Here is a 26,704-nt window from a genome sequence, read left to right as displayed (position 1 = left end):
TAGTCCAGTAAATCAGAGGTCCCCAACCTTTTGGGCACCAGGGACCGGTTCTGTGTGCTGCCTGCATCCCATGGATGGATGGGGTTTTGCTTGTTTGTGCGGCCCGGTTGCTGGCATGCTGCGGCCCGGTACCGGTCCATGGACTGGGGGTTGGGGACTCCTGCAGTAAATGCTGGCTTAGGTACTTAAGGGAAGCCTCACAGCCACAACAAAAAGTCACCCACAGCACTAGACACCGCAAGAAGCAAGGAACCACCGGCCCACCAAAGGGGATGCAAATTATGCACTCAAGCACCAGAAAAAGTGGCTTTGTTTTTCTTTAAATTTGCTGTTAAGAGTCCAACATACCCCTTGGCCTTTGCACGCAGCAACTTTTGTGCAATGTGCAGGCAGTACACAACTCAGAAATGTGGTAGTAAATATGACTGGTGCACCCACTTAAGGCACACACAGATTCCGGAATTGAGTGCACCAAAAGGCCTAATTGCACCGAGGAGGAGCAAAATACTCTTTCCAGTTGCATCACCCGGCCTGCTTGTTAATTGCAACACTTCAAAGGCTCTTTCGGCCACTGAAAGCACAAGGACTCGTTATTCTCAGGCCGGCCGCACTGAAGCTGTGGGTGTGAACTGCAAACAAAACTTGTGAGGGAAAACAGGAGAGGCTTCCTGGGGTCTATATAAATAGAAAGCTCTTTCTTTCTTTCTTTCTTTCTTTCTTTCTTTCTTTCTTTCTTTCTTTCTTTCTTTCTTTCTTTCTCTTCTTTCTTTTTCTCTTTCCTTCCTTTCTCTCTTTCCTTCCTTTCTCTCTTTCTTTCCTCTCTCTTTCTTTTCTTTCTTTCTCTCTTTCTTTTTTCCTTTCTTCTATGCGCATTTCCCCTTGCTTAATTCACAGTGGCAGTCAGGAGCCCCCAAAGGTTTCTCACTTTTGCTTCTGCTCATAAAAAAAAAGTGCTAAGGAGCTGCTGCTGGAGGGGGGGGCAAGGGGGGGGGGAAAGAGGAGAGGACTTAGGAAAGAGATGGTTCACTTCCCAGAGCTCACCATTATCAAAGGCTCTCGGCTGCAGTCAAAGGCTGACTAAGGTTTCTGACCCTGTTTTTTGCGTCACCAAAGGATTCCACTGGATGTCTTTCTGGCCCAACTACAGTAGTGGCCCAAATTGTGGAAACCTTTGGGGAAAAGTGTACAGTAGAAATGCCACCTTTGGGTTAGGTTTCCACCCATTTTTCTTCTAATTTCTTTATAACTGTAGCCTTGTTCACTTAACAATACTATTTTACATCGCTTTCTGGGCGACCAGTCAACTCTTTGCACCGTTACTTTAATTTTATTACGTTTTACAAGCTCACTAAATGAAAGAACACAAAAATGAAAGAACACAAAAAAACTTGATAGCGATCACATAACACACTGACAAATGTCCTCCTCTCGGCTTCAATACATGACATCGATAACTGAATCCTACTGTGATCTGATTGGCTCATGGCCAAAACAAGGTGACACCTGATTGGCTCTCTAAACACTCATGCTCATTGGCTACAATCAGATGAAAGAGAGCTACCTGATCTCAACCTGAGCAAGTTGTGCTTCCTTTTTCTGGTTATTTGGCTATACCTTTTCATAGAATACCGTACAGATAACTGAACAAAATATGTTGCGTTACATTCTCGATTAAATTATCTTCCATTGATATATAATTTTATGGTACTACTCCCAAAAAAAAGTGGTGTTATTAGCCATCAAACTTCAAAAACACACTTTTCCCATAAGATTTCCATAATTTTGGCCACCACTGTACCTTGCAGGGGCCTGCCTGAGAAAATAAAACAAGGAGACCAACTCCTTGGTGAAAAGCGGCACACAGCTAGTCCTCGACTTACAACGGTTCATTTAGTGACCGTTCAAAATGACAGCACGGAAAAAAGTGACTCAGGGCCATTTTTCCACAACAATCGCTGTGGTATCCTCACGGTCACGTGATCGAAATTTGGACGCTGGGCAATTGGTTCATAGTTATGAGGGTCGCAGTGTCCTGGGGTGATGTGACCACTTTTATGGCGACCTTCTGACCGGCAAAATCAATGGGGAGGCCAGATTCACTTAACAACCGTGTGACTCATTTAACAACTGCGGCGGCAAGGAAGCTCGTCAAATGGGGCCAAACTCACTTAACCACCGTCTCGCTTAGCAACGGAAATTTGGGGGGATTTCCCCTGCAGTCGTAAGTCGAGGACTGCCTGTAAAGAAAAAAAGGAAACGGATGCCCAAATACGGTGCACGGCTTTCCCTGCATAACCTAAGGAAGAGCCACATCTAACACAACACAACAAAATCCAAACTTGCAAGCTTCAATTGCATCCCGGGCTCTGTGTGTGTGTGTGTGTGTGCAAATTTTGACTGACCTGTTTGAGCTGCTCATCCAGTCTCCACGTTGGTCTCCCAGAGGAGGGGCCGGAATAGAGCGAGTTGGGGGCTTCTCTCCCCACTTCGTCCTTTCCCTGGAGGTTCCGCTGGACCCCCAGAACTGGGAGAAGCTTAGAGGAAGGAGTCACTCTTTGGTTGTGGGAAACCACTTTGGAAGCGTGAAAGTATTTGAGAGCGGACCGCGCATCCTGGCCAGTTCTGGGAGCACTGTCCTCCAGATCACCATCTTCTGAATTTTCTTCACCTTCTTCTTCTTCCTCCTCTTCCTCCTCCTCTTCCTCCTCCTCCTCCTCTTCCTCTGAGTTCAGAGCACTCTGATCAAATGTCCGAGAAGCCCCCAGGACAGGGGGCACTCTAGCTGAAGGTCCGAGGATGGGCCCACCGGAAACTTTGCCGGATGTGGCAGCCAGGCCAGCTTGCTGGACCGTCATCTGTTGGGGGAACTGCAGCTGATTCTCTCTCACCTGCCTCTGGGGCCGGTCTCTGGACTCCATGGGCAGAGGGGCCACCTGCTGCTGCTGCTGCTTCTGCAGCTGTTCCACAACTGCCTCCAGCTTCATCCTGTTGTTAACATGGCTGGGTGGAGGAAGGAGTTCGGATGGACGCGGCTCCAGACAAAGCCTTCGCAGAATCTGAAACACAAATATTGGCCTGGAGAATTACTTCTTTTCCCCCCCTCCCCTCAGCCTGCTCCGAGGAGCCGCAAAAATGAAAGCAGACCGGGGAAAGCCCAGGCAAGAAGAGTTCACGTTTTTGCTGAATTCCGAGATTTCTTTGCAAAGGGAATGACTTCCTTGTATAAAACCCAGCCCAAATCAGCATCAGAAATGACTTTATCGTAGGTGGACACAAGACGCTTTCTGCCTCTCGCCCTGCCGTGTTTTCTTTGAAAACATCTTTGACACTTTCTCTTAATGCTATGCAAATAGTCGGTTCCTGTATAGTCCGAGCAGAATGGGATTACAGCCCAGGGAAGGGGAAAACAAAAAAGAACAAACTTCACCCCCCCCCCCCCCAATGTCCACCAATTGTTGTGCTGGCATTACACTCTAAGAAAGATATGCAGAAAAATCTTTACTCAGAAATGTCTTCTAGAGGCAACTTTCTTCCTTTGTTGCTTTGTTGCTGAGGAATTCTGGGAGTTGAAGTCCACAAGTCATCAAAGGGCCAAGTTTGAAGACCCCTGTTATAGAACCCAAGTACCAACAGAACGGGGGTCTTCAAACTTGGCCCTTGTATGACTTGTGGACTTCAACTCCCAGAATTCCTCAGCCAGCGTGCCTAGCTGAGGAATTCTGGGAGTTGAAGTCCACAAGCCATACAAGGGCCAAGTTTGAAGACCCCTGTTCTATACGCTGCTGTAATTCCAGGAGAACCGCTTAGAGAGGGCTGTAAAGCCCTATGAAGCAGTATAGAAGTCTAAGTGCAATTATTAGAATAAAAACGGGAGGTGGGGTGGCTGAATGCACACACAATATTCGACAGTCCAATTCAAGAAATTCAAGGAGAGAAGCAACCTAAAACTAAGGAGAAACTTCCTGACAGTTAGAACAATTAACCAGTGGAACAACCTGCCTCCAGAAGTGGTGAGTGCTCCAACAGTGGAAGTTTTTAAGAAGAGACTGGACAGCCATTTGTCTGAAATGATATAGGGTTTCCTGCCTGAGCAGGGGGTTGGACTAGATGACCTCCAAGGTCCCTTCCAACTTTATTATTATTATTATTATTATTATTATTATTATTATTATTATTATTATTATTATTATTACTATTACTATTATTATTACTATTATTATTACTATTATTATTATTATTATTATATCGGTGCAAATGAAGGACTACCTTTTACTTTTAACGGTGGCAAAAGCTGTTCTGGTCCATACATTGGGAGGTAGAAATCAACCCTAGAGGGAAAAAAATATAGGCGGTCCAATTGGGGCCCAAAGCGTCCAGTGCTAAAGCAAGACAGTTAAGTGAGTTTTGCGCCCACTTTGTGACCTTTCTTTGCCACTGTTGTTAAGCGAATCATGGGCAGTTATACCTAATAACATGGTTATTAAGTGAAGCTGGCTTCCCCGCTGACTTTGCCGGTCAGAAGATCCCCAAAAAGGGATCGCGTGACCCCGGGGGATGCTGCAACCGTCACAAATGCATGCCGGTTGCCAAGCGTCTGAATTTTGACCGTGCGATCACAGGGACGCTGCAACGGTCAAGGCGAAAAATGGGTCGCAAAGGGTCCCTTTTTCCGGGGCCGTTTGTCATTTCAGCCAGCAAACAAATGGATGTCCACCGAGGGCAACCTACAAGCGAATTTGCAGATCTCGAGGGGCTGGCAAGAAGTAACAAGCAAACTCTTGCAGCTGGCAATTATGAGATCAAGTGTCTGTCCGCCATCTTCCCCTCCCTTCCCCCCCCCTAAAAAAAAAAAAAAAAGCAATTGGGAGTTTCAGATGTAATAACAAGTGTTAATGAAACCGAGGCCTACTGTTTAAAGGCAAATATAAGGCCCCTGATATCCCCCACCCTCTGCCATCGCTGTGCTTTTTAGGGCACACCTTTCCCTTTGTCTGTGACTTCTGCCTTCCCGGTGATAAGTTTACTTTTCTTCCCTACCGTCCCAATTTTAATTTAGAAACACCACAGGGCACCACAGGTCCCGGTGAAGTGCCATCTGCAAGGAGATAATGAATAAGAGGATAATAAACAATGAATGAGCTTCGTGGTCAACGGATGAAAGGCAACCAGCCACACGATCATTAAGGGCGGAAATACATTGGGGGTGGGTGGGTGGGAATCGTTATTGGAGCAGAATTTCCCCGATGCGACGGAGAAACCCAAACTGCAAAGCAGGACGGAAGAATAATTCCCTGTATGTGTGTGTGTGTGTTTTTTTTTTGTTTGCTTTTGTTTCAGCTGCTCCTCTGCCAGCACAGAAACACTTAGCTCCACCCGAGATAAGATGCATAGCTTTAGCAAAACAGACCCTCCAAAAGAGCAATAGGATGTTTTGCTAAAATTAAATATGCCATCTCCGGCGGCAATAAAATCACCCCTCTGCTATTTTAAGAAAGACCGATTCATCAAGAATTTCCCGTGACTCTCTTGAATGTTCTGTGAAACTAGATTGGAAGGTCATAAGCAATCCTGTTAACACTGAGGCTGGTTCCCGATTTACAGTTGTTGTTTTTTTAAAAACTACAAAGGCAACTCAATGCATGCGGGAACGAAAAGTGTCCATCCCACCATTATTCTAACGGCCACAATGGTAACAGCTAGTAAAACTCTTTAGATCTACAACACTACTTGAAACATGCTTAAATTACAAGCAATCCCTCACTTATGACCATTAGTTTAGTGGCCATTTGAACTTATGATGGCACTGGAAAAAAAAACACCTTTAAACTAGTCCTCACACTTAAAACCACTACAGCATCCCCATGGTTACTAAGTGCCCAAAATGCAATTGTGTGAGCATCGTGCAAAGTCAAATAGCCCCACTCCCAAATGGTAGTTATGACAGATTTTGAAGTTCTGATGGTTGCAATTGGGGGTGGGGGTTGCAACCATCAGACTTTCAAAATCTGGTCATAACTATCTTTTGGGGGGGGAGCATTGTCACAACTTTGCACAATTGCTAAGTCACCAGTCATTCAGTGAGGGCTGCCTGTACATAAAACCACCTACAAAATAGCTACATTCCTGCACTCCAGATGCACATACATCGCGAGAGATAAACTAATTTCCAAAGAAAATCTATGAACACTTTCAAACCTCCTCTCATTCCAACTCAGGCAGCCTAAAGTGAGCTTCCTGGAAACCTCAATTGTGCAAGAAGTACATTTGCATATTAATAGGATTACGATAACATAGCCCCTCCCAGCGCTAAGACTGTCTTTGTGCATAATGATAACCCACAGCTGAGTGACATGATACAGGCTGGCTTTGAAAAATCCCAAAGGCCCAGATTAGCCACAGTTCTAAGTATGGACATAACTCAGACCAGCATTTAGTTAAAAGAAAAAAGAAAACAAATACAAAAACTCGTAGTCACATTTGGCAGGTAGGGGAACATGGAACTTGAAGGCTTGTCTCGTCTCAGCCTTGTGTCAACAATCCACAGCTTTTCAGTATGTCTGAATGTAACGGTCAGCTCTTTCATTATAACAGGTTGATAAAGTTATGATGGATAGGCGGAAAAAATAATATTTCTTCTTTTTTATATAGTGGGCAACTGAAAGGGACTTAATTAGCAGCAGGTTGAAAAGGCAATTATACAGTCCTTATTCTAAGCAGCGCTCAAGGTTAACTCCCCAAAAGACTAGGGAGGATCAGAGGGCGATGCTCTTCACTATATAAGCCATGACTAAAAGCACTGTATAAAGGAGGCAGTGTTTGCTGCCGTCAACAATTGTGGCCTATCAATTTGGTCTAGTGGTTAAGGCACCAGGTTAGAAACTGGGAGATAGCGAGTTCTAGTTTTGCCTTAGGCATGAAAGCTGGCTGGGTGACTTTGGGCCAATCACTAGGAGATGGTGAGTTCTAGCCCCGCCTTAGGCATGAAAGCCAGCTGGGTGACTTTGGGCCAATCACCAGGAGACGGTGAGTTCTAGTCCCGCCTTAGGCATGAAAGCCTGCTGGGTGACTTTGGGCCAATCACCAGGAGACGGTGAGTTCTAGTCCCGCCTTAACTTTGGGCCAGTCTCCCTCTCTCTCCACCCAACCAACCTCACAGGGTTGTTGTTGTGGGGGAAATAGGAGGAAAGTGCGTTGGATACGTTTGCTGCCTTGAGTTATTTGTGAAAATAATAAAGGCGGGATATAAATAAATGAATAGAATCTGGTGGGTTGAATTACACCTCCCACTGCAGCAAAGAGGGGACATGAGGGCAGGACAGCCCGGGAGCCCACAGCAACACCTCTGGTGGGCACCAGGCTGGGGAGAGCTGCAGACCCTCCCTCCCCCAAAACCTGGGGATGTCTAGTGCTCTGGACTACAACTCCCATCCTTTTCACACCACAGCAAAGAGAGCGGTCTGGCAAGGAGCACGGGAAGCCACTGCAACACCTCTGGTGGGCGCCAGGTTGGGGACAGCAGCAGCAGACACCCCCCCCAAACCTGCAGCTGTCTAGAGAGCTCTGGACTACAACTCCCATCACCTTCCCCACCGACATGGCACGGGTGCGGGGGGACGTATTGGTGGAGGGAAGAACGGGAACCTATTGCAACACCTCTGGTGGGCGCCAGGTTGGGGACAGCTGCAGCACGCACACACACACACACACACACACACACCACAAACCTAAGGCTACCTAGAGCTCTGACTACAACTCCCATCACCCCGCCCACCGACTCGGCCCGGGTGGGGGTAGGGAGATGTGCTGAGGCTGGGGGAGGGGAGAGCGGGAGCCGCTTGCAACGCGTCTGGCGGGCGCCAGGTTGGGGAAGGCGGCAGGCGAGCGCCCCGGGGCTTCCCGCCCGACAGCTCCGCGCCCTCCTCGAGAGGAAAGCCCGGCCCCGACCCCCCTCCTTCCTCGCCGTCCCTCACCTCGCCCTCTGCCGCCTCCTCCTCCTCCTCGTCCTCCGGCGGGGTCTCCTTCGCGACAGGCGCGGCGCCCGCCACAGCCACAGCCGCCTCAGCCGCGCCCCCTGCCCCCTCCCCCACCGGGCCGGAAAGAGGGGCCGGAGGAGGGGACTCTATGGGCCACGCGCCGGAAGAGGCGTCACCGGGCGGGCCCGGGCCCATCCGCCACTTCCGGTTCTGTTTTTTGGGGGGGGGTTTGGGGGGCCAGAAAGTCCAGGCTTTTGCGAGGGCGGTTTTTACTTGTGCCTTTTTAATAGGGCTGTATTGTACGGGCGAACGGGGTGCCGCTCTATCCCTTCTTGCCTCGATGCCCCTTTCTCCATAGAGATGTCAAAGATAGAGCGACGTTGTACTTTGCCTCCATGTGGAGGAAAAATGTTCAGGCCGGAAGTCGGGTTTTATAGTTGTTATTTTGATGTTGTTTAATCTCTATAGTTTGCGGAATAGGAGGAACTAAACAGACAGAACTAGGAGGAAAAAAAACGAGGGGAAGGGAAAGAACAAAAAACACAGCAGGGGCAACGCTGGGGAAACCATTCTTTCAACGGTTACTATAGCAACCGCGAAGCGGCAGGCCAAAGAAAGGGGTGGAGCAAAGGCAGCGCCATATTCTTCCGTTCCAGAAGAGGGCGGGCCTTCCACAGTGGACAGCCAATGGGAGCGCGCAGGAAATATAAATGCCTCCTGGCGGGAGAATATTGCAATTTACATCGGGAGGGGAAAAAAGGGGGGGGGGAGAGTCATGACGATGGCGCATGCGCATAGCAGCCCAGGTTCCCAAGTTTGGTGGAAACTTAATTTAGCGCCTTGACTTCGCTTAAAAATACTGTTGAAAGAAAAGTCTTCACCAGGGTCTAGTCCAAGCCGGGAATAAACAAAATGGAGACTGCTTTAGAAAGAAAGTTGTGGTTTATGGAAGAGCAGAGCCAGACAGGCCGCTCTGGGAAAGCTGACCACATGTAGCTGGGAATGGTGGGTTTTTATACCTTCTGGGGCTTTTGAGGTTGCTTCCTGTTCCTGGTTGAGGCTTTGTATTTCTTGTGTCGTGTTCTTTGACCTGAGTCTGAGTGTATTCTGATGGTGTGTATGTAGATTTTAGGGGTCTTTGTCTTCCTAACCTCATCAGCTTCTAGCTTCCTGGCTCCAGCTTTTCTGAAAGGATTATCACATCTGCATTTCTAAAAGCTGGCCTCTGCCTAGTTTCTGCTTGGGGGAGTGGAGCCGGTTTCTGCCTTTTTTAAAAAAAGATCTCCTCCGTTATTCCTTTGGGGAAATATATTCTGCCTTTCTAATACTCCCCAAAATATTTCTTTTTCTGGATTCTTCCCACGATACCATATGCTCAGTTGTATTTTTAGCCAACGCATTCAGCCCAACATTTCTTAAATTATAGTTTAGTCTTATGTGTTGTTGCATTGCTTCTCAGGGCAATTGGATTTCAAATCCGCCGAAATAATTTGCAATCTTATCAGCTTGCAAAAATAGAATAAAACACACATTGGAAATATTTAAATCAGTGTTTCTCAACCTTGACAATTTTAAGGCATGTGGACTTCAACTCCCAGAATTCCACAGCCAGCAATGCTGGCTGTGGAATTCTGGGAGTTGAAGTCCACATGCCATAAAATTGTCAAGGTTGAGAAACACTGATTTAAAGGATGAGGGAGAAAAAAGGTTAGGGAAACAAAGCCATTCATCCTGCACAGATAAGGGGAGAACACCTGAATTGTGCATAATTGGGTCAACCCAACTGCAAACGGTGAGATTTAATACTGTAAGGAAAATAATAGAAAATAGCATCGCCTGCTTGATTAAATTTTGTACTCAAGAGGACGAAGAAACATGTACCAGTGGAGAATAGTCTTCAAAGTTGACTTCTCACAACAGATGGTAGATGTCACTCTTGGGCTTGACTCATTCCATCTTGCCATGCTTTGTCGCCTCAAAAATATGTTTATACTAGCTGTGTTGCTTGCTGCAATCTATCAGCCTCATTGTAGCCATGCTCCATCCACTGCAGCATGGAGGTCTCTTCCGCCTGTTTCCAATCAATACGGTCCTGAGGTTTCTCTTGCCAGTTGAGCCCGCAATACTAGCTGATGTTGTTGATCCATTAGGTCAACAGACCATGAGAAAGTTGAATTCAGAGCAAAAGGCAAGGGTTTAGGAAGGAATTGGATTATCAGAACAAAGGAAGGAAGAACAGGATTATTATGTGATTTAACTTTAAAGCAATGGTTTAGTATGTTGTTGAAAAGTTATTTTCCTGCCTGCCATATCTTTTCTTTCTTTCTTTCTTTCTTTCTTTCTTTCTTTCTTTCTTTCTTTCTTTCTTTCTTTCTTTCTTTCTTTCTTTCTTTCTTTCTTTCTTTCTTTCTTTCTTTCTCCCTCCCTCCCTTCCTCCCTCCCTCCCTATTTTCGAGAAACTGCAAACACTTGATTTTAATAAATTTTTTATTTATGCCCGTAAGGAAATTAATCTTATGCAATCCACCAAATATATATATATATTTCTATGACATCTAAATCTCTATGACATCCCATGGTTTACATTATAGCACTCTCTGAAACTGAGTAAGCACCAGGAAATGTTCTTGAAATATACACAGAAGGATTTTTGGAATACATCCAAAGATATATTGCTCATAAATGCTCCTGTTTAGCCTTATTTGGTTATACTGCAGTTTTCCTCCTTACGGAATAGCTATGTTTTAATGATATTTACTTATTGCACAAGCAACCTATATTCACATTTGTTCACAGATACATCAAGTATAGGATCAAAGGGCAAAACGAGCAGGAAACTGATAAATACCAGTGGGGAAAAGTCAAAGGAAAGGAAAGGATTTGATCCTTGCTGAGACAATTGTGGAATTAATTGCCAAGTTAACCACCCTGCCTTGGGGTAAGTATAGACTTGATTTAAACCATCACTCTCCCTAAATGTTTTGCCCCTATTGGTTTGAATGCAGTTGCCAGTTGCGGATTAAGAGAAGCTGAGTTGTAACAGGATGTTAGATGAAAAGACCAAGAAATTATAATTTCTCTTCAAAGCTAGCTCAGAAGCTGCTGGCTTGGTGGTAGAACATCCCCTCTACATTCAAAAAGTTCTAGGTTTGAACCCTGCCCTTGTGAACAGCATCTAGAATGGGCTAGAAACAGGAATATGGAATGAAGGAATGAAGAGCAAGTAAGATGGGACACAGAGCCAAAACAGGACCAGACCAAAATGAGAACTGAATGAAGCTTGGGAAGACCTCGTAGTCCAACTAATGCTCCCCTAAAATAAGAGGTTGTTTAGGAAGCTCTTTTTAATGGTCCTCCAGAAGATTTTTCTATGAGAAGTTCCCCAGCCCTAATTTGTATATTCCTTACCAAAATCATCGTACATAATGTCACTGAACTTTAGCATATGTTTTGGGCTGCTGCAGAAAAGGTATTCAGGAATTGCGAAACTTCCTGACAGTTAGAACAATTAACCAGTGGAACAACCTGCCTCCAGAAGCGGTGAATGCTCCAACACTGGAAGTTTTTAAGAAGAGACTGGACAGCCATTTGTCTGAAATGGTATAGGGTTTCCTGCCTGAGCAGGGGGTTAGATTAGATGACCTCCAAGGTCCCTTCCAACTTTTATTATTATTATTATTATTAAATCCATTTCTTCCAGCCCTTGTCTCCTAAAAGTGCAAGTTACTCAGCTCTTAACTCTTATCTTTTTTTTTCTCATTTGAACATGGGAAAACGGAACGGTACAAAAAGAGAAAAGGTTACTTTAGGTCAACGTTTTGGCTTGTCGTGCCAAAAATTTGGAAAATGCCTTAACTTGCATGTCACTGACCCGCACCTCCAAGCAAAAGAGAAACAATTCCGTATATGTTCATTTTAAAAAAACAAAAAAACCCACAGTCCAATCATGTGTGGTGCTGTGTATTATATAAACAAACACCAAACAATTACAAAAATGAAATACAAGTAAACGCCCCTCCCTTCTGGCATTGATGACGCTACCTAGTGGGGTAATGAAACGTCTGCAGGAAATCAGCCAAGCTCAGAGAGCACCAAGGACCCCTCTTGTACTGACTTTGCAGGACACAGAGCCCATAGAAATAGTAAGTGTATCCTTAATGTCTCTGCCTGGTTCTCTCTTAGGTTTACCTACCAATGGCCAACCAAGAGATTACAGCCCTTGTGGTGGACAACAGCACTAGGAACTGCAGAGCAGGGTTTGCAGGAGAGGACCTGCCCCGAACAGTACTTCGTCCCGTCATAGGGAGGCCCAAGCAGCAGAGTGCAGTGGAAGACGCCACCGGAAAGGCCTATTATGTGGGAAGCGATGCTCAGAGCAGGAGAGACATCCTGACCTTGAAGTACCCCATTGAAAATGGCTTTATTACCAACTGGGATGACATGGAGAAAATCTGGCACCACGTTTTCCACAACGAGTTGCGGGTGGCTCCAGAGGACCGTCCAGTCTTGCTGTCCGAGCGTCCCGTGAACATTAGAAGCCACCGGGAGAAAATGACCCAGATTATGTTTGAGAGCTTCAATACATCCGCCTTCTACCTGCCCATCCAAGCCGTTCTCTCTCTCTATGCTTCCGGCCGCACCACTGGAGTAGTTCTGGATATCAAGAACGACCGGACGGATCCTGTCCCCGTCTACGAAGGCCACGCGGTCCACCGAGCTCTCCACCGCGCAGACCTGTGCGGCGAAGACCTGACCGACTTCCTCCTGCGGATGCTGAAGGACAGAGGCTACCACATCCAACCAGAAGCGAGGGAGACGGTGGAGGACATCAAGGAGAAGTTTTGCTACGTGGCCCTGGATTTTGAGAAAGAAATGGCCGCCGGTACGCCCGCCTCTCTGGAGAAGCAGTATGAGCTACCCGACGGGCAAGTGATCACCATCGGCAATGAGCGTTTCAGGTGCCCCGAAGGCCTCTTCCAAGCCGAACACGTGGGTAAAATATGTTGTCCTATCCACGAGAATGTCTTTAATGCCGTCATGAAGTGTGACCAGGACCTCCGCGGCACAATGTTTAAAAATGTCGTGCTGGCAGGTGGCACCTCCATGTTCCCTGGCTTTGCTGAAAGGTTGCAGCCGGAGGTGGTGGCACTGGCTGCCCGAAATACAGAGGTCAAGATCTTTGCCCCCTCAAATCGCACCTGCTCAGCATGGGTTGGGGGATCCCTCTTAGCTTCTCTTTCTCACTTTCAGCATATGTGCATCAGCAAACAGGAGTATGAGGAATTTGGCCCAGCTATTGTACACCGAAAGTGCTTTTGAGGGTTTTGGGGTTTTTTTGCTGCTTCCATTCACTATCCACATGTCGAAGTGGTATTAGAAGCAGAATAACAGAGTTGGAAGGGACCTTGGAGGTCTTCTAGTCCAACCCCCTGCTCAGGCAGGAAACCCTATACCAGTGGTGGCGAACCTATGGCATACGTGCCACAGGTGGCACGCAGAGCCTTCTGTGGGCACGCACGCCGTCACCCCAGTCCTAGGCCTTCAGCTGGCTTTTATAAAACCTTTTCGCTTTAGGCCTCCACCACCGTATGCAAAAAAAAAAAAAAGGTTCAATCAATCAATTTCAACTTCTCGCGGGGAAAAAAAAAGATCTCGCAAAGTTGGAATTGAACTTTTTAGTCCCACCCAGTCTGCCGTTAGTACGGCAGCTACGCCCACCCAATGGGCCATGCCCACCCGGCACCCGATGATACATAAGTGGGTTTTGGGTTGCAGTTTGGGCACTCGGTCTCTAAAAGGTTTGCCATCACTGCCCTATACCATTCCAGCCTCTGAAATGATGCCTGGCCTTTTTTTTTTATAGAATTGGCAACCTGCAAGGGAACGGTTGTTTTAATCCAGGCATGTCAAACTGCTGGCCCGCGGGCTGGATGCATCACACCAAAACCACGCCCACCCCACTGCCGGCAATGGGGGGGGAAGCCGCGATATGTCACGTGATGTTGCGAGTTTGACATGCCTGTTTTAAGCGGTCCCAGTTTGTAATTCACTTGGAATATTGACTCTATTGATCCTAAGGCACAAAGGATGGAAACTTTTTTTTTAAAAAAAAGAATAATCATCCTACTTGTAAGATCAGTATCTGAATCTGTAATTGATATTGCTAGAATATCTACTTTTTCTCTCTTATCTATATTCAGTTCTCTAAGGCATCTTATTAATTAGTACTCTATTATTAGAATCTAATTATATGCTATCGGCATTGCATTGAAAAAACATACCAAAATGGAGAAAATGGAGTGATGGATGGTATAAATAAATAAATCTAGCTGTTAATAAATGGATTGAGTTTTATGGATATATCTTTTTGCTTCCTCGAACGCCTCTCATTTAATTACTACTCTGTATATTCTTTACTGATTTTAATAGCCTTGTTATATTTATAGTTATTCTTCACCCTATTTTCTGGTGGCTATATGTCACCAATGCTATTTTTTTTTAAAGAAAAGAAAGCTAAAGAAAAGAGATTTTTGACTGGAGATGACAAATTGGGCTTTTCTTGCATCTACAAATTTGGCATGGTTGTGCCAGATACGGGTTTTTGTACTGTGGATTTTAAATAGGCGTGAGTTGGGCAATCCTATAAATTTTAACAAATGAATAATTGGTTCATGATCCTCCAGGAGAACAATCTTAAAGTATCTTTGTAAAACTTGTATGATTAAAAAAAAATAACTGGAAGAGTCTACAGACTTTGATATATTCTTTACGACTTGGTTTGTTTCTACTGGCTGTCAATATCAGTAAAACTGGCTGTTTTTTAAAATTAATGACAGTAAAAGGAAAGGGCCTCTCTCCTCCCAAATGGGCTGTGTGGTCCTACTGCACAGGGAATAAAAGGCTCCACGCCCCTTGCCTCTAAAGGGTGCAAACCTTTCACACAGTCTCTTGCGTGAAATACACGTATACTATAGCAAAGGATGCCCCTTGCTGGCTCTAGCACTTTTGAATCCCGCGCGCCCCTGAATCCCGCGCGCCCATTGGCCGCCTCCTCCCTCCCTCTCTTTCTCGATTGGCGAGGACGCGGAAGGCCGGGGCGTCACAATGCGCCCGCCTCGACTCCCAAGCCCCGCCTCCCTCAGGACTGCAGTTCCCAGCATCCCTTGATACGGAGGGCGGAGCTTCCGCTGCCGTTCGCCGCTGCCTCGCGGGCGGACGCTTCTTTTCCACTCGGCGCGGCTTGGCTCAGCAGGGAATGTGAGCACTCGTTGCGGCCGCCTACAATCCCCGGCATGCCTCGCGCGGGCTCGGGCAAGCGTTTCCGGTTGGAGCCGCCGGCTGGTCGTAAACATCCAGGTAAGGAGGAATAAAGGGTCTTAGTGGGGGAGGGGCCGGGTTGGGGTGGTATGGAGGGTCTGTTGGGGGGGGGCTCCCCTTTCCCTCCCCCCTTTTTTTCTCCCAGAAAGCATAGCAGTGAACCTCAGCGGGGTCATTACTCGCCTGGGCCACTGTCAGAAGGAATGCAGTACTGCCCAATGGGTAGAGCTGATGAGTGTGGCCTTATTTTTTTTGGGGGGGGGGAGGGAGACCCAACCCCTATCTTTGGTTTAACTCTTATTTTCCTGCATGGTTTACTCCGATCCTCTTCCAAGGCTTCAGTGGGCTCTCCACCCACCCCCCACCCCCACCTCCATTAATTTCTATCCTCATAACAACCCTGCGAGGTAGGCCAGCGCGTCCCAACTAGCTCCCTTTTGCCCTCGTGGAGTTGGCAGAAGCAGGACTAGTAATGAATGCATTGGAGTTAGTTTTAGGTGGGAGAGAGATGGCACTACACACACACACATACACACACACACATACAGCCAGAGTTCGAAACATTTATCATGGTAAGATAAGATAGATGGATGTTGTAGATTAATGGGTGCTGTAAATAGATGATAGATAGATGATGGATGCTATAGTTTGATTGATCAATTGGTATTTAGATGATAAATGTGGATGGATGGATAAATGGATGCTGTGTATAGATGATCGATAAGTAGATGGAAGATGGATGTGTAGATGGGTGGATGGAAAGGGATAGATGGATGGATGGATAGATAGATAAATAGGTAGATTGATAGATTGATAGATGAATAATTACATGGATGATGCTGTAGATAGATGATGGATGGATGGATGGATAGATAGATAGATAGATAGATAGATAGATAGATAGATAGATGCTGTAGATAGGTAGATAAGCTAGATAAGATAGAAGATGGATAAATGGATGGATGCTGTGTATAGATAATAGACAGGTAGATGGAAGATGGATGATGTAGATGGGTGGATGAACAGGTGGATTGATGGGATGGATGGATAGATGGGTAGATAGATAGATAGATAGATAGATAGATAGATAGATGCTATAGATTGATCAATTGGTAGATAGATGATAGAAGATGAATAATGTAGATGGATGCTGTAGATAGGTAGATAAGATAGATAAGACAGAAGCGGGATAAATGGATGGATGCTGTGTATAGATGATAGATAGACAGATGGAAGATGGATGATGTAGATAGATGGATGCTCTTGTTTCTGACAGAGTTTCTTTTCCAGATTCTGCTTGGAGTTCAGATTGGGACCTCGGAGAATCGAATCACCCCAGCCCCACCATGTCTCTCTCGGAGTGTTACATCGCGGTGAAGCTAGCCGACCAACCCCTGGCTCCCAAATCCATCTTGCGTCTGCCGGAAAGCGAGCTGGGCGAGTGCCCGCTGGGGGGTTGCAGCATCTCATACCTGAAACAGCTCATAACGGGAAAGTTACAGGAGTCCATCCCTGACCCAGAGTTCATTGGTAAGCTGGTACAACGTGGTTTTATCAGAGACCCAGGTGGCTCCCCCAGGCTGAGCTTGATGGCCTTGGGAAAGATTGTTAGGCCATTAAGATGCATGGACTTCAACTCCCAGAATCCTCCAGCCAGCTCCTTGATTTTTTATTTTTTTTAAATTTGGGCCTTGGATCAAACCGGAGATGCAATGATGTCAAATATAGGTAATCCTTGACTTACGGCCGCAATTGAACCCAACATTTCTGCTGCTAAGCAGGACAATTGTGGTGAGTTTTATTCCATTTTTTTTGCCACCGTTGTTAAATGAATCACTTCAGTTGTTAAGTTGGTAACACAGTTGTTAAATGGCTTCCCCATGGACGTGGCTTGTCAGAAGGTTGCAAAAGGGGATCACACGACATCCCCCAGGATCAACGCAACTGTCGTAAATATGAGTCAGTCGCAAAGCGACTGGATTTTGATCATGTAACCACGGGGATGCTGCCACGGTCGTAAGTGTGAAAAATGGTCCTAAGTCACTTTTTTCAGGCTGTTTGTAACTTCCAATGGTCACTAAACAACTGTATGTTAAGGATTATCTCTAATGCTCTTTCACTCCGTTCTAAATCTTTTTACTGGCCTTATTAAATACGGGGAGTGTTTATGACTAGGACAGGGGTAGGCAACCTTGGCTCTTTTATGACTCGTGGACTTCAACTCCCAGAATTGGGAGTTCCTGGCTCAGGAATTCTGGGAGTTGAAGTCCACGAGTCATAAAAGAGCCGAGGTTGCCTACCCCTGGATTAGGACATAGCATAGCTGGCTCAGGAATTCTGGGAGTTGAAGTCCACGAGTCATAAAAGAGTCAAGGTTGCCTGCCCCTGGATTAGGACATAGCATAGCTGGCTCAGGAATTCTGGGAGTTGAAGTCCATGAGTCATAAAAGAGCCGAGGTTGCCTACCCCTAGACTAGGATCCATCAAGTGTGTGGTCAGCCAGATTTGGTGGGGGGTTCAATATAAGTCTTGGCTGCCTTTCAGATCTGATCTATTGCGGGCGTAAACTGCGGGACGAACAAACCCTCGAATTCTACGGGATTCAATCTGGCTCCACCATCCACGTTCTCCGAAAATCCTGGCCCGAACCGGAACAGAAACCAGGTAAGTTCTCCGCTTTGAATCTGAAGCTGCTTCCCGGTTCCTTTGTTATTCCTTTATTGGCAAAAAAAAAAAAGCCAAGCGTTGAAATGGCGACAACCTTAGGAACAGTGACTTCGTTGCTGCATCGGGATCCCACAACCCAAACAGGTTTTTAGGAGAGGCTGGGTGGCCACGTGCATGCTTATAACCACAAGAGAAACCCACGTCGCCTGGAATCTGGACAGCAGGTCAGTTTTTGCAGTACGACGTACAAAGATAATTGAGTCTGGAATTACGGTCATAAAACGTGTCGGGTCGTCAAGCAGGTTCCCAGGCAACCGCACCCAATTTTACAACTTTGGGGGGAAGGTGGTCGTTAAACGAACACCACAGTTATTGAGGAACATGGCAACTGTTAAGCAAATCCGTTATATGCCATGGGCGTTTTTTTGACGGAAAATTGGAAGCAAAGACCAGAAACAGCTAAAAATAAATAAATCACAGACACAATGACAGCGGGATGCGGCAAATGGTTGCCAGGCGCCCAAAATATAATTATGTGGCCACTGTTGGAACTCTGGAACTGGGAGGGAAAGTATGCTTTTGTGTGGGGGGGTGTCTGTCATAACTTCGGATGGTTGCTAAGCCACCGGTCGTTCAAGCGAGGACTGCCTTTATTACATTTCTTCCGATGGTGGAATCCCTGGCAATTCAGTTCTGCGAAGGTTCGTTCCGTGTTGCTTTTTCGAGAGTTACCATGGCCGGTCTCTGCTGCCTTGTCTCTTCCACAGAGCCAGTGGATAAAATGGCCGCCGTGCGGGAGTTCCGCGTCTTACACACCGCGCTGCACAGCAGCCCCGTCTTCAGGGATTCGGTGAGCCTCAAAACTCTGCTTTTCTTTCTGTGTTTTTTATTTGGCTTCCCGAGGGTCTGGGGTCCAGTCTGGTGGTTCCTAGCGTGGCCTAGCTCAGGGGTCCCCAACCCCCGGTCCATGGACCGGTACCGGGCCACGGCATGCCAGCAACCAGTCCACGCAAACAAGCAAAGCCCCATTTGCAGGATGCAGGTGGCACACAAAACCACGCGCCTTCCAGTCTGAGGAAAAATCTCTCTCCACGTAACCGGTCCCTGGTGCCCAAAAGGTTGGGGACCTCTGGCCTAGCTGAATCTCCCTGGGTTTTCCACGCAGGTTTTCAAGATGCTGGGCAATAAGGAGTCTCTGGATCAGATCATTGTCGCTACCCCAGGCCTCAGCAGTGATCCGATCGCTTTGGGTGAGTCGTAGACCCAAAATTGGGTTAGGTTGTAGTCTGGGGTGTTAGAGCCGGATTGTAACTCCTCGGCCAAATGCTGAAGCTTTCTCCATGAGAATTATGAGTACACACCATCAAGAGAGCGACCTGGATAATTTTCCTAAATTGGATTTCTAAAAGAGCCTTATTAAAGGCTTGAAGAATTGTATGAGGTGGGACAAAGAAAAAAAACTGAAAATGAAAATGAAAATGATGAACATTAAAACCTCGCCTGTGCATCCTAAAGATGGGAAGAAAAACGAGTAGCAGGAAAGGTCAGCCTTTTAATCAGGTCTTATCTTCAACTCCAGAGAGGATGGTTTGGTTTTTCAGCTTCCTTATTTTTCAGTAGATATAAGATTGTCTGCCATTTGCTCATTAGTGATCTCGCTCTCTTTATCTCACAGGGGTCCTGCAAGATAAAGACCTGTTCTCTGTTTTTGCTGACCCAGCCATGCTGGACACGTAAGTTTGCTACAGGGGCTTTAAAAAAAAATAATCATTATGCTGTTCTATTTATTTATTTATTTGTAAAATTTATTATTTTCCCATCTTCCCATATGGTAACTCTGGGTGGCTTACAATATTAAAAGAGAAAACTGTATAATAGGTAGGTAGGTAGGTAGATAGAGACAGATAGATATAGATACAGAGATAGACCGATAGATAAATGATAGATAGGATGATAGATAGGTAGGTAGGTAGATAGGTGGGTAGATCGATAGGTGGGTAGACAGACAGACAGATAGAGACAGATATAGATACACAGATAGAGCGATAGAGAGATAGATGGTAGATGGGTAGATAAGTGGGTAGACAGACAGATAGAGAGATAGATGATAGGGATGATACATAGGTAGATAGGTGGTTAGATAGATAGGTGGTTAGAAAGATAGGTGAGTAGACAAACAGACAAAAAACTGTATAATAGGTAGGTAGGTAGGTAGATAGATAGAGACAGATAGATATAGATACAGAGATAGACCGATAGAGAGATAGATGATAGATAGGTGGGTAGACAGACAGACAGATAGATAACCTTTATTGTGATTTTTTACTGTGGGCACAATGGAATACATTAAAAATGAAATTTAGTTGCTCTCAAAATGTACACATAACACATTTAAACATACTATATACAACTTATGTATAGACCTACAGCCTTACATATAAGTAACATTAATCACTGTCCATCTTGAATACATAATGGGAGGAAGCCTGAGAGTTCACAAGGTTAATAAGTTAATAATAAGATAAATACAGGTAGTCCTCGTGTTACGACCGCAACTGGCCCGTTTTACGACCTTGCTTGCCACAGTTGATAAGTCAGTAACCCAGTTGTTCCCCCACCCATTGACTTTGCTTGTCAGAAGGTCACAAAAGGGGATCACAGGATGCTGCAACGGTTGTTAAATGTGAAAAACGATCACAAGTTGCTTTTCCCAGTGCTGTTGTGACTTTGAATGGTCACTCAACGAATGGGTGTCAGTTGGGGACTTGCACTGTATTCTGGAAATCCAGCAGATTTTAGGCTGAGAGACCCGACTGGGTGAGCTTTGAGGCCATCCAACTCTATGGTTCAGCGCCTCTCTAGCCCTCCTCCCCGGTTCGTTCTCGCTGCTTTTCCTAGACTCATCCCAAGCCATCCCGCCTTGGTGAATGCCATCGTCCTGGTCCTTCATTCTGTGGCAGGCAGTGCCCCGTTGCCCACCGCAGAGACCTCCTCGCGCAGCAGCATGCCTTCCAGCTCCTACCGAGACATGCCGGGTAAGGAACATGCTACGGCACAGAGCAGAAATTGCCGGATTTAACACTTGGGGCTACATGTGGTCCTCACTGCCTGAAGTGACGGTGGCGTTGAATGAATGGTGGCTTATGCCTGGTCACTGAAATTACAGCCCTTGGCCATTGGAGTCTGGTGGGAGAGGCCTGGCTTTGGGACGAGGTTCAAAGTGGCTTCTTTCTCTCTCCCTCTTTTGTCCAGGAGGGTTCCTGTTTGAAGGTCTCTCTGATGATGAAGATGACTTCCATCAGGTAACGTGAGAAGATGGGTGGGCGTCTCTGAGAAGGGAACGCCAAAGCATGAAGAGAATAGAGAACAGAGAATAGAGACCAGAATAGAATGTAGAATGTAGAATAGAATAGAATAGAATATAAAATGGAATATAAAATGGAATAAAATATAAAATGGAATAGAATGTAGAATGTAGAATAGAATATAGAATAGAATAGAATAGAATTAGAGGAGAGGAGAGGAGAATAGAATAGAATAGAACAGAACAGAACAGAACAGAATAGAATAGAATAGAATAGAATAGAATTAGAGTAGAATAGATTTAGAGTAGAGTAGAATAGAATATAAAATAGAATATAAAATGGAATATAAAATGGAATAGAATATAGAATGTAGAATAGAATTGAATAGAACAGAATAGAATAGAATTACAGAATAGAATAGAATAGAATAGAATAGAATAGAATAGAATAGAATAGAATAGAATAGAATAGAATAGAATAGAATATTTGGCCAAGTGTGATTAGACACACGGAATTTGTCTCCGGTGCAGAAGCTCTCAGCATACATGCAATGCAACAGAATAATGATCATCATCATCACAGTCATAATACTAATAAGAGGGGGGAGCAAAGAATATAATAAGTATAAATAATACTACAGCCACGCTGCATGGGTTAATAGACATTAGGCAGCACTGTGAGACTCGGGTGTGCAGCAGAGTGAAGGCACGAGGGAAAAACCCATCCCTGTGTCCAGTTGTTTTGGCACGCAATGCCCTGTTGCACCGTCCAGAGGGGAGGAGTTGAAACACTTTATGTCCAGGATGTGGGGGGTCTGTAGCTATTTTCTCAGCCCTCCGACTCGTGCAGTATACAGGACCTCTATGAGTTTAGAAGGCACTGATCTGTACCTTTCTCAGATCTTCTCTTGGCAGCAATACGGGATTATTCTTCCGAGTTTAAAATGTGGCTTTGAAAAACTCTGGAGCTCTCAGCAGCTTCATCTTATCCTGGGTCGGAATGGGGAGTAAGGATTTTTTTTTTTAATCCAAGCCTTGTTCTGAGTGAGGCCTCTTCTCTCCCGACAGAGCACAAGGACCACCCCATCCAGTAGCACCTCTGGATCCCGGCCAGCATCTCTTGGCTACACAGGCGCAGCGGGGCCTCGGCCCATCACTCAGAGCGAGTTGGCCACCGCCCTTGCCCTGGCCAGCACCCCGGAGAGCAGCTCACATACCCCAACGCCTGGAACCCAGGTCAGCGGGATGCAGGTCTACTCCCTCTTGAGAGGTGACAGTGGGAAAGACTTGGTCTAAAGCAGGGGTCTTCAAACGTGGCCCTTTTATGACTTGTGGACTTCAACTCCCAGAATTCCTCAGCCAGGCACGCGTGCCTGGCTGAGGAATTCTGGGAGTTGAAGTCCACAAGTCATAAAAGGGCCACGTTTGAAGACCCCTGGTCTAGGCTCATCTCTTAAGTTAATTCAGGGTATACTGTTACATGGGGAGACATCTTCAATTAAAAAAAAGCACAAAGAAAAACATTTTTACTGTTATTTCGTACCTGCCTCTGTCTGTAGAAAACTGGATTCCCTTTCAGTGAATTTGGGGAAACCAAGAGTGGAGTAGTTAAAAAAAAAAAAAAGAGAGGCTCAAACTGCAGCCACAACCACAAATCAGAACTTTTTTGCAACATGCATTGATTGATCGAGACCAGGGGTCTTCAAACTTGGCCCTTTGATGCGCCGTGGCCTAAAGCAATGTTTCTCAGACTTGGCCACTTTAACTCCCAGAATTCAACTCCCAGAATTCCCCAGCCAGTCTGGACTTCAACTCCCAGAATTCCCCAGCCAGTCTGGGGGTTGCAGGCCCTGCAGTCCGATATCTCTGGAGGGCACCGGGTTGAGGAATTGTTGATATTAGTCCAGCGCCGATTTCAAAAACGGCTTGGAAGAAGAGCTTTGGGTTTCTGCAAGCGTCTTCTTTTCAGGCATGATCACATTTATATAAAAAAGGAAGGCATGCTGCATCTGCTTTAATGAGCGGAATCATTAAAGCAGCACGTCTTTAGCGTGTCTCTGAAAGCAGCGGCAACTTTAGGCTGTCAGGAAAGCCTGAAGAAAAAAGAAAACTTGGATAAATCTGTGGATAAGCCTTTTCTTATTCTGAGGCATGCAAGGAGTCTCATGTAGTTTCTTGATAAAAAAAAACACATCTTCCTGAGTTATGAATGTTGTTACACGTCGCCTTCCTTCGTGCTAAGCTGGCTGGTAAGCCAGGAATGGGCCTGGCAAGCGTAGGAAGGCGTGGTCTACTCTTGATTGACAGTTTCTGCCTTTTCAGGGACATTCATCCGGCACATCTCCCATGTCCTCCAGCGTGCAGTCGGGAACACCCATCACCAATGACCTCTTCAGCCAGGCCTTGCAGCACGCCCTCCAGGCATCAGGACAGCCTAACCTTCAGGTCTGTAAACCTCAAGAAGCTGGGATGGTTCATTCATTCATTTATTCATTCATTCTCACCAGGTCCTAAATGGTAAAGTTGGAAGGGACCTTGGAGGTCATCTAGTCCAACCCCCTGCTCAGGCAGGAAACCCTATACCATTTTGGACAAATGGCTGTCCAGTTTCTTCTTAAAAACTTCCAGTGTTGGAGCATTCACAACTTCTGGAGGCAGGTTGTTCCGCTGGTTAATTGTTCTCACTGTCAGGAAGTTTCTCCTTAGTTCTGGGTTGCTTCTCTCCTTGATAAGTTTCCATCCGTTGCTTCTTCTTGTCCTGCCTTCGGGTGCTTTGGAGAATAGCTTGACTGCCTCTTCTTTGGGGCAGCCCCTGAGATATTGGAACACTGCTATCATGTCCCCCCTCGTCCTTCTCATTCATGTCCTTGCATTTGGGTTCAGCCCTCCAATGGTCTAAATTGGGAAACTGGGGGCATCCTAGACCACCAAGCTAAATCTCAAAACTGCCGGGAACACCTGGAAGCTTGGCATTCATACAAATCAGCCACCCACAGACACACAGAGACAAACCACATTTTCACCCCATTCAAAAGAGGCAAAAGAAAAAAGCTAAGAAGGAAACCAAAAGAGAAGAACGCACCCTCTTCAGTAGCTGACACTCAGATAAGCAGGGATTAACACCAGACAAACTTATCAAATAGAAAAAAAAACCCCACCCTAATCAGGAAACTACCAAGGGGAAAACCCCCATCACCCCCACCAACATTATCAGGGCACCTTCCCTGTACACAAACAGGGAGTAGACCCCACACTCCCTCACACTGATGGTGATACTTAGCTGGGTAATGAAACATCTGCAAGGAGACCATCGAGAGCCGCAAGGACTCCGCGGTTGTCTAAAGTACCCAGTTCTGCTGGCCTCTTCCCAGCACCCCAGAGAGACAGGTGAGGCTCAGCAGTGATGGGAGCGAGAGAGACTCGAATCTTGCACCAGGGCCCGGCTATTTCTGTATCGGTGACGTTGATTGACCTGCTGTCCCTTCCTTTGTTCGCTTTCCCCTTGCAGAGCCAGTGGCAGCCCCAGCTGCAGCAGCTGCGAGACATGGGCATCCATGACGACGAGCTGAGCCTCCGCGCCCTGCAGGCCACCGGGGGGGACATCCAGGCTGCCCTGGAGCTCATCTTTGCAGGAGGAGCCCCTTAACCTCCGCCAGGCCTCCGATCCCGTAGGAGGTGACGCGACGCATGCGATCTCTGCACCCCCAAGCCGGCCCTTCGACGCATGTGGGTCCCCCCACCCCCATTCCTCGGTGTGTTCCTTCTCCCTTTGCATTGCGGGGTCCCAGAATGTTGTGTCCCATCTCCTTCTCCTTGACTCCAAACGAGGACCCTTTCAACAGGAGCTCTGAACATCGGACTGCAGTTTGGCAAAACGGCTGCCTTAAGACGGGAACGTTCCAGGATCTGGATGTTATTGCCTGCTCCAGAAATGACTCAGCTCTGCCCCATCCCTAAAAGGGCTCCTTGATCATTTGAAGAATGCACTCATTTCCCTCTCTTCCTTGTGGTGGTTTTTCTTCCTGCCCTGGCCAAGCTTCCCAAGTGGCTTGCTGGACTCTTAAACTGTGTCATTAAATCTGGTTTCCTCCAAATAATCTCTTGCTTGCTTCTTGCTGCTGCTGCTGCTGCTGCTTAGGTTATTACAGCAGCTAATCCTTGACTCAACCACCATTTGTTTAGTTTTTAGTTCCAAGTTGGAACTGCCTTGAAAAAAAAAGTGATTTACAACTGGTCTTCCTACTTAACCACGGTTGCAGCATCTCCCACCGTCACTTGATCAGAATTTGGGCACTTGGGAACTGGCATGGATTTACCATGGTTGCAACGTCTTGTGGGGTGGTGTCACGTGATCCCCATTTGTGACCGTCCCAGCCGGCTTCTGCCAAGCAAACTCATTGGGGGGGATTTGGATTTGCTTAATGACCACATGATTCCCATAGCACGTCAAAAAAAAAAAAGGCATAAAATTGGGCACGACCTCTTCGCTTAGCGATGGAAATTCTAATCCCAATTTTGGTCGTAAGTCCTTAGTCCAGTGATGGCAAACCTTTTAGAGACTGAGTGGCCAAACTGCAACCCAAACCCCACTTATTTATCACCGGGTGCCAGGTGGGCGTGGCCCACTGGATGGGCGTGGCTGTGGTGGTCATGGCAGATTGGGTGGGTGTGGCCAAGGTGGGTGTGATCACCTCGATGTTGCTTGTGGGGAGGGACGTCTGTGGGGGCCGGGCAGGGTTGGGGGAGATCCAGGGGGTCTCTGGCAGGTGGGGTGGTGGGCAGGAGGCTCATCCTGCGGGGTGAGGCAAGGCACGGCGGGTGTGCCATTGTCACAGGGCAAGGTGAGGCAGGGGCCGGGGCGGCTGCTGCCTGACACCATCGCCCTCCACACACACAGGCCAGCGGGCGCATGGGTGCTGGGATGCATCCGGCCATGTGGGACCTCGGCCAGTTAGCAGGCGGCTGGTTGAAGAGGGCATGGTGTGCGTGCCCACAGAGAGGGCTCTGAGTGCCGCCTCTGGCATGCGTGCCAAAGGTTCGCCACCACTGCCTTAGCCTGTACTTGAGGCCCATGAGATGCGATTAAGGGACATAAAAGATTTTTGAATCCTATGTCAAACAACTGCATTTTATTTTTCAAGATTGCTTATAGTTTTCTCACTTGGGCCGTTAGAATCCCGGCTTGTTAGAAAGTCAAGGGCAGATGGCGCTCACCCAGTCGCACGCTGCCCGCCATCTTAAGACGTAAAAAGGAATTCTTTTTTGCTTCTGTTAACTTTTCCCCCTGTTAATTTTTATGTCCTTGTGCAAACTTTGGAGTTTCCAAATTCGGCTGGAAGCTCGGTGTGATCTAAGATTAGTCCCTTTGGGGATACATCTACGAATCTGGGCTTGAGATAGTGGAGTGTCGTTAATTTGACAGCCAGTTCGGTGTAGTGGTTAA

General features: G+C 46.6%; 3 protein-coding genes across 5 annotated transcripts in view; 2 read left to right on the top strand and 1 right to left on the bottom strand.

The window, feature by feature from the left end:
- Nucleotides 1-2,984, bottom strand: part of ARID3B (AT-rich interaction domain 3B) — a 36,471-nt gene extending 33,487 nt beyond the window's left edge. For both annotated transcript variants that reach the window (XM_015820973.1, XM_015820974.1), the window contains exon 1: nucleotides 2,403-2,984. In XM_015820973.1, coding sequence (XP_015676459.1) covers nucleotides 2,403-2,984 — 582 coding nt within the window. The remainder of the gene's footprint in view (nucleotides 1-2,402) is intronic.
- Nucleotides 2,985-12,161: 9,177 nt separating this feature from the next.
- Nucleotides 12,162-13,292, top strand: LOC107291912 (actin, clone 302-like). Of its 2 annotated transcripts, XM_015820962.1 has the most exons (2): nucleotides 12,168-12,299; nucleotides 12,420-13,292. In XM_015820962.1, exons 1-2 carry the CDS (start codon nucleotides 12,168-12,170, stop codon nucleotides 13,290-13,292), a joined length of 1,005 nt encoding a protein of 334 aa, XP_015676448.1. The 2 variants fall into 2 exon arrangements, with proteins under 2 accessions (XP_015676449.1, XP_015676448.1); XM_015820963.1 differs by having other exon boundaries at nucleotides 12,162-13,292.
- Nucleotides 13,293-15,248: 1,956 nt separating this feature from the next.
- Nucleotides 15,249-25,355, top strand: UBL7 (ubiquitin like 7). The gene is made up of 11 exons (XM_015820972.1): nucleotides 15,249-15,329; nucleotides 16,581-16,820; nucleotides 17,835-17,954; nucleotides 18,725-18,807; nucleotides 19,123-19,207; nucleotides 19,633-19,690; nucleotides 20,856-20,992; nucleotides 21,210-21,259; nucleotides 22,330-22,497; nucleotides 23,584-23,706; nucleotides 24,770-25,355. Exons 1-11 carry the CDS (start codon nucleotides 15,266-15,268, stop codon nucleotides 24,905-24,907), a joined length of 1,266 nt encoding a protein of 421 aa, XP_015676458.1. The 5' UTR covers nucleotides 15,249-15,265; the 3' UTR covers nucleotides 24,908-25,355.
- The last annotated feature ends 1,349 nt before the right edge of the window (nucleotides 25,356-26,704 follow it).

This window comes from Protobothrops mucrosquamatus, unplaced genomic scaffold (assembly GCF_001527695.2).
Source record: "Protobothrops mucrosquamatus isolate PMUCROS unplaced genomic scaffold, P.Mucros_1.0 scaffold1225, whole genome shotgun sequence".
Classification (NCBI taxonomy): domain Eukaryota; kingdom Metazoa; phylum Chordata; class Lepidosauria; order Squamata; family Viperidae; genus Protobothrops; species Protobothrops mucrosquamatus.
The sequence above is the reverse complement of the archived record's forward strand: the minus strand, read 5'-3'. Positions and strand labels throughout refer to the sequence as shown.

Coding starts and splice junctions, on each gene's coding strand:
- LOC107291912 (XM_015820963.1), top strand. CDS start 12,168: ATGGCCAACCAAGAGATTACAGCCCTTGTGGTGGACAACAGCACTAGG.
- UBL7 (XM_015820972.1), top strand. CDS start 15,266: ATGCCTCGCGCGGGCTCGGGCAAGCGTTTCCGGTTGGAGCCGCCGGCT. Junction 19,691..20,855: donor GACCCAGCCATGCTGGACAC/GTAAGTTTGCTA, acceptor TGCTTTTCCTAG/ACTCATCCCAAGCCATCCCG. Junction 20,993..21,209: donor CTCCTACCGAGACATGCCGG/GTAAGGAACATG, acceptor TCTTTTGTCCAG/GAGGGTTCCTGTTTGAAGGT.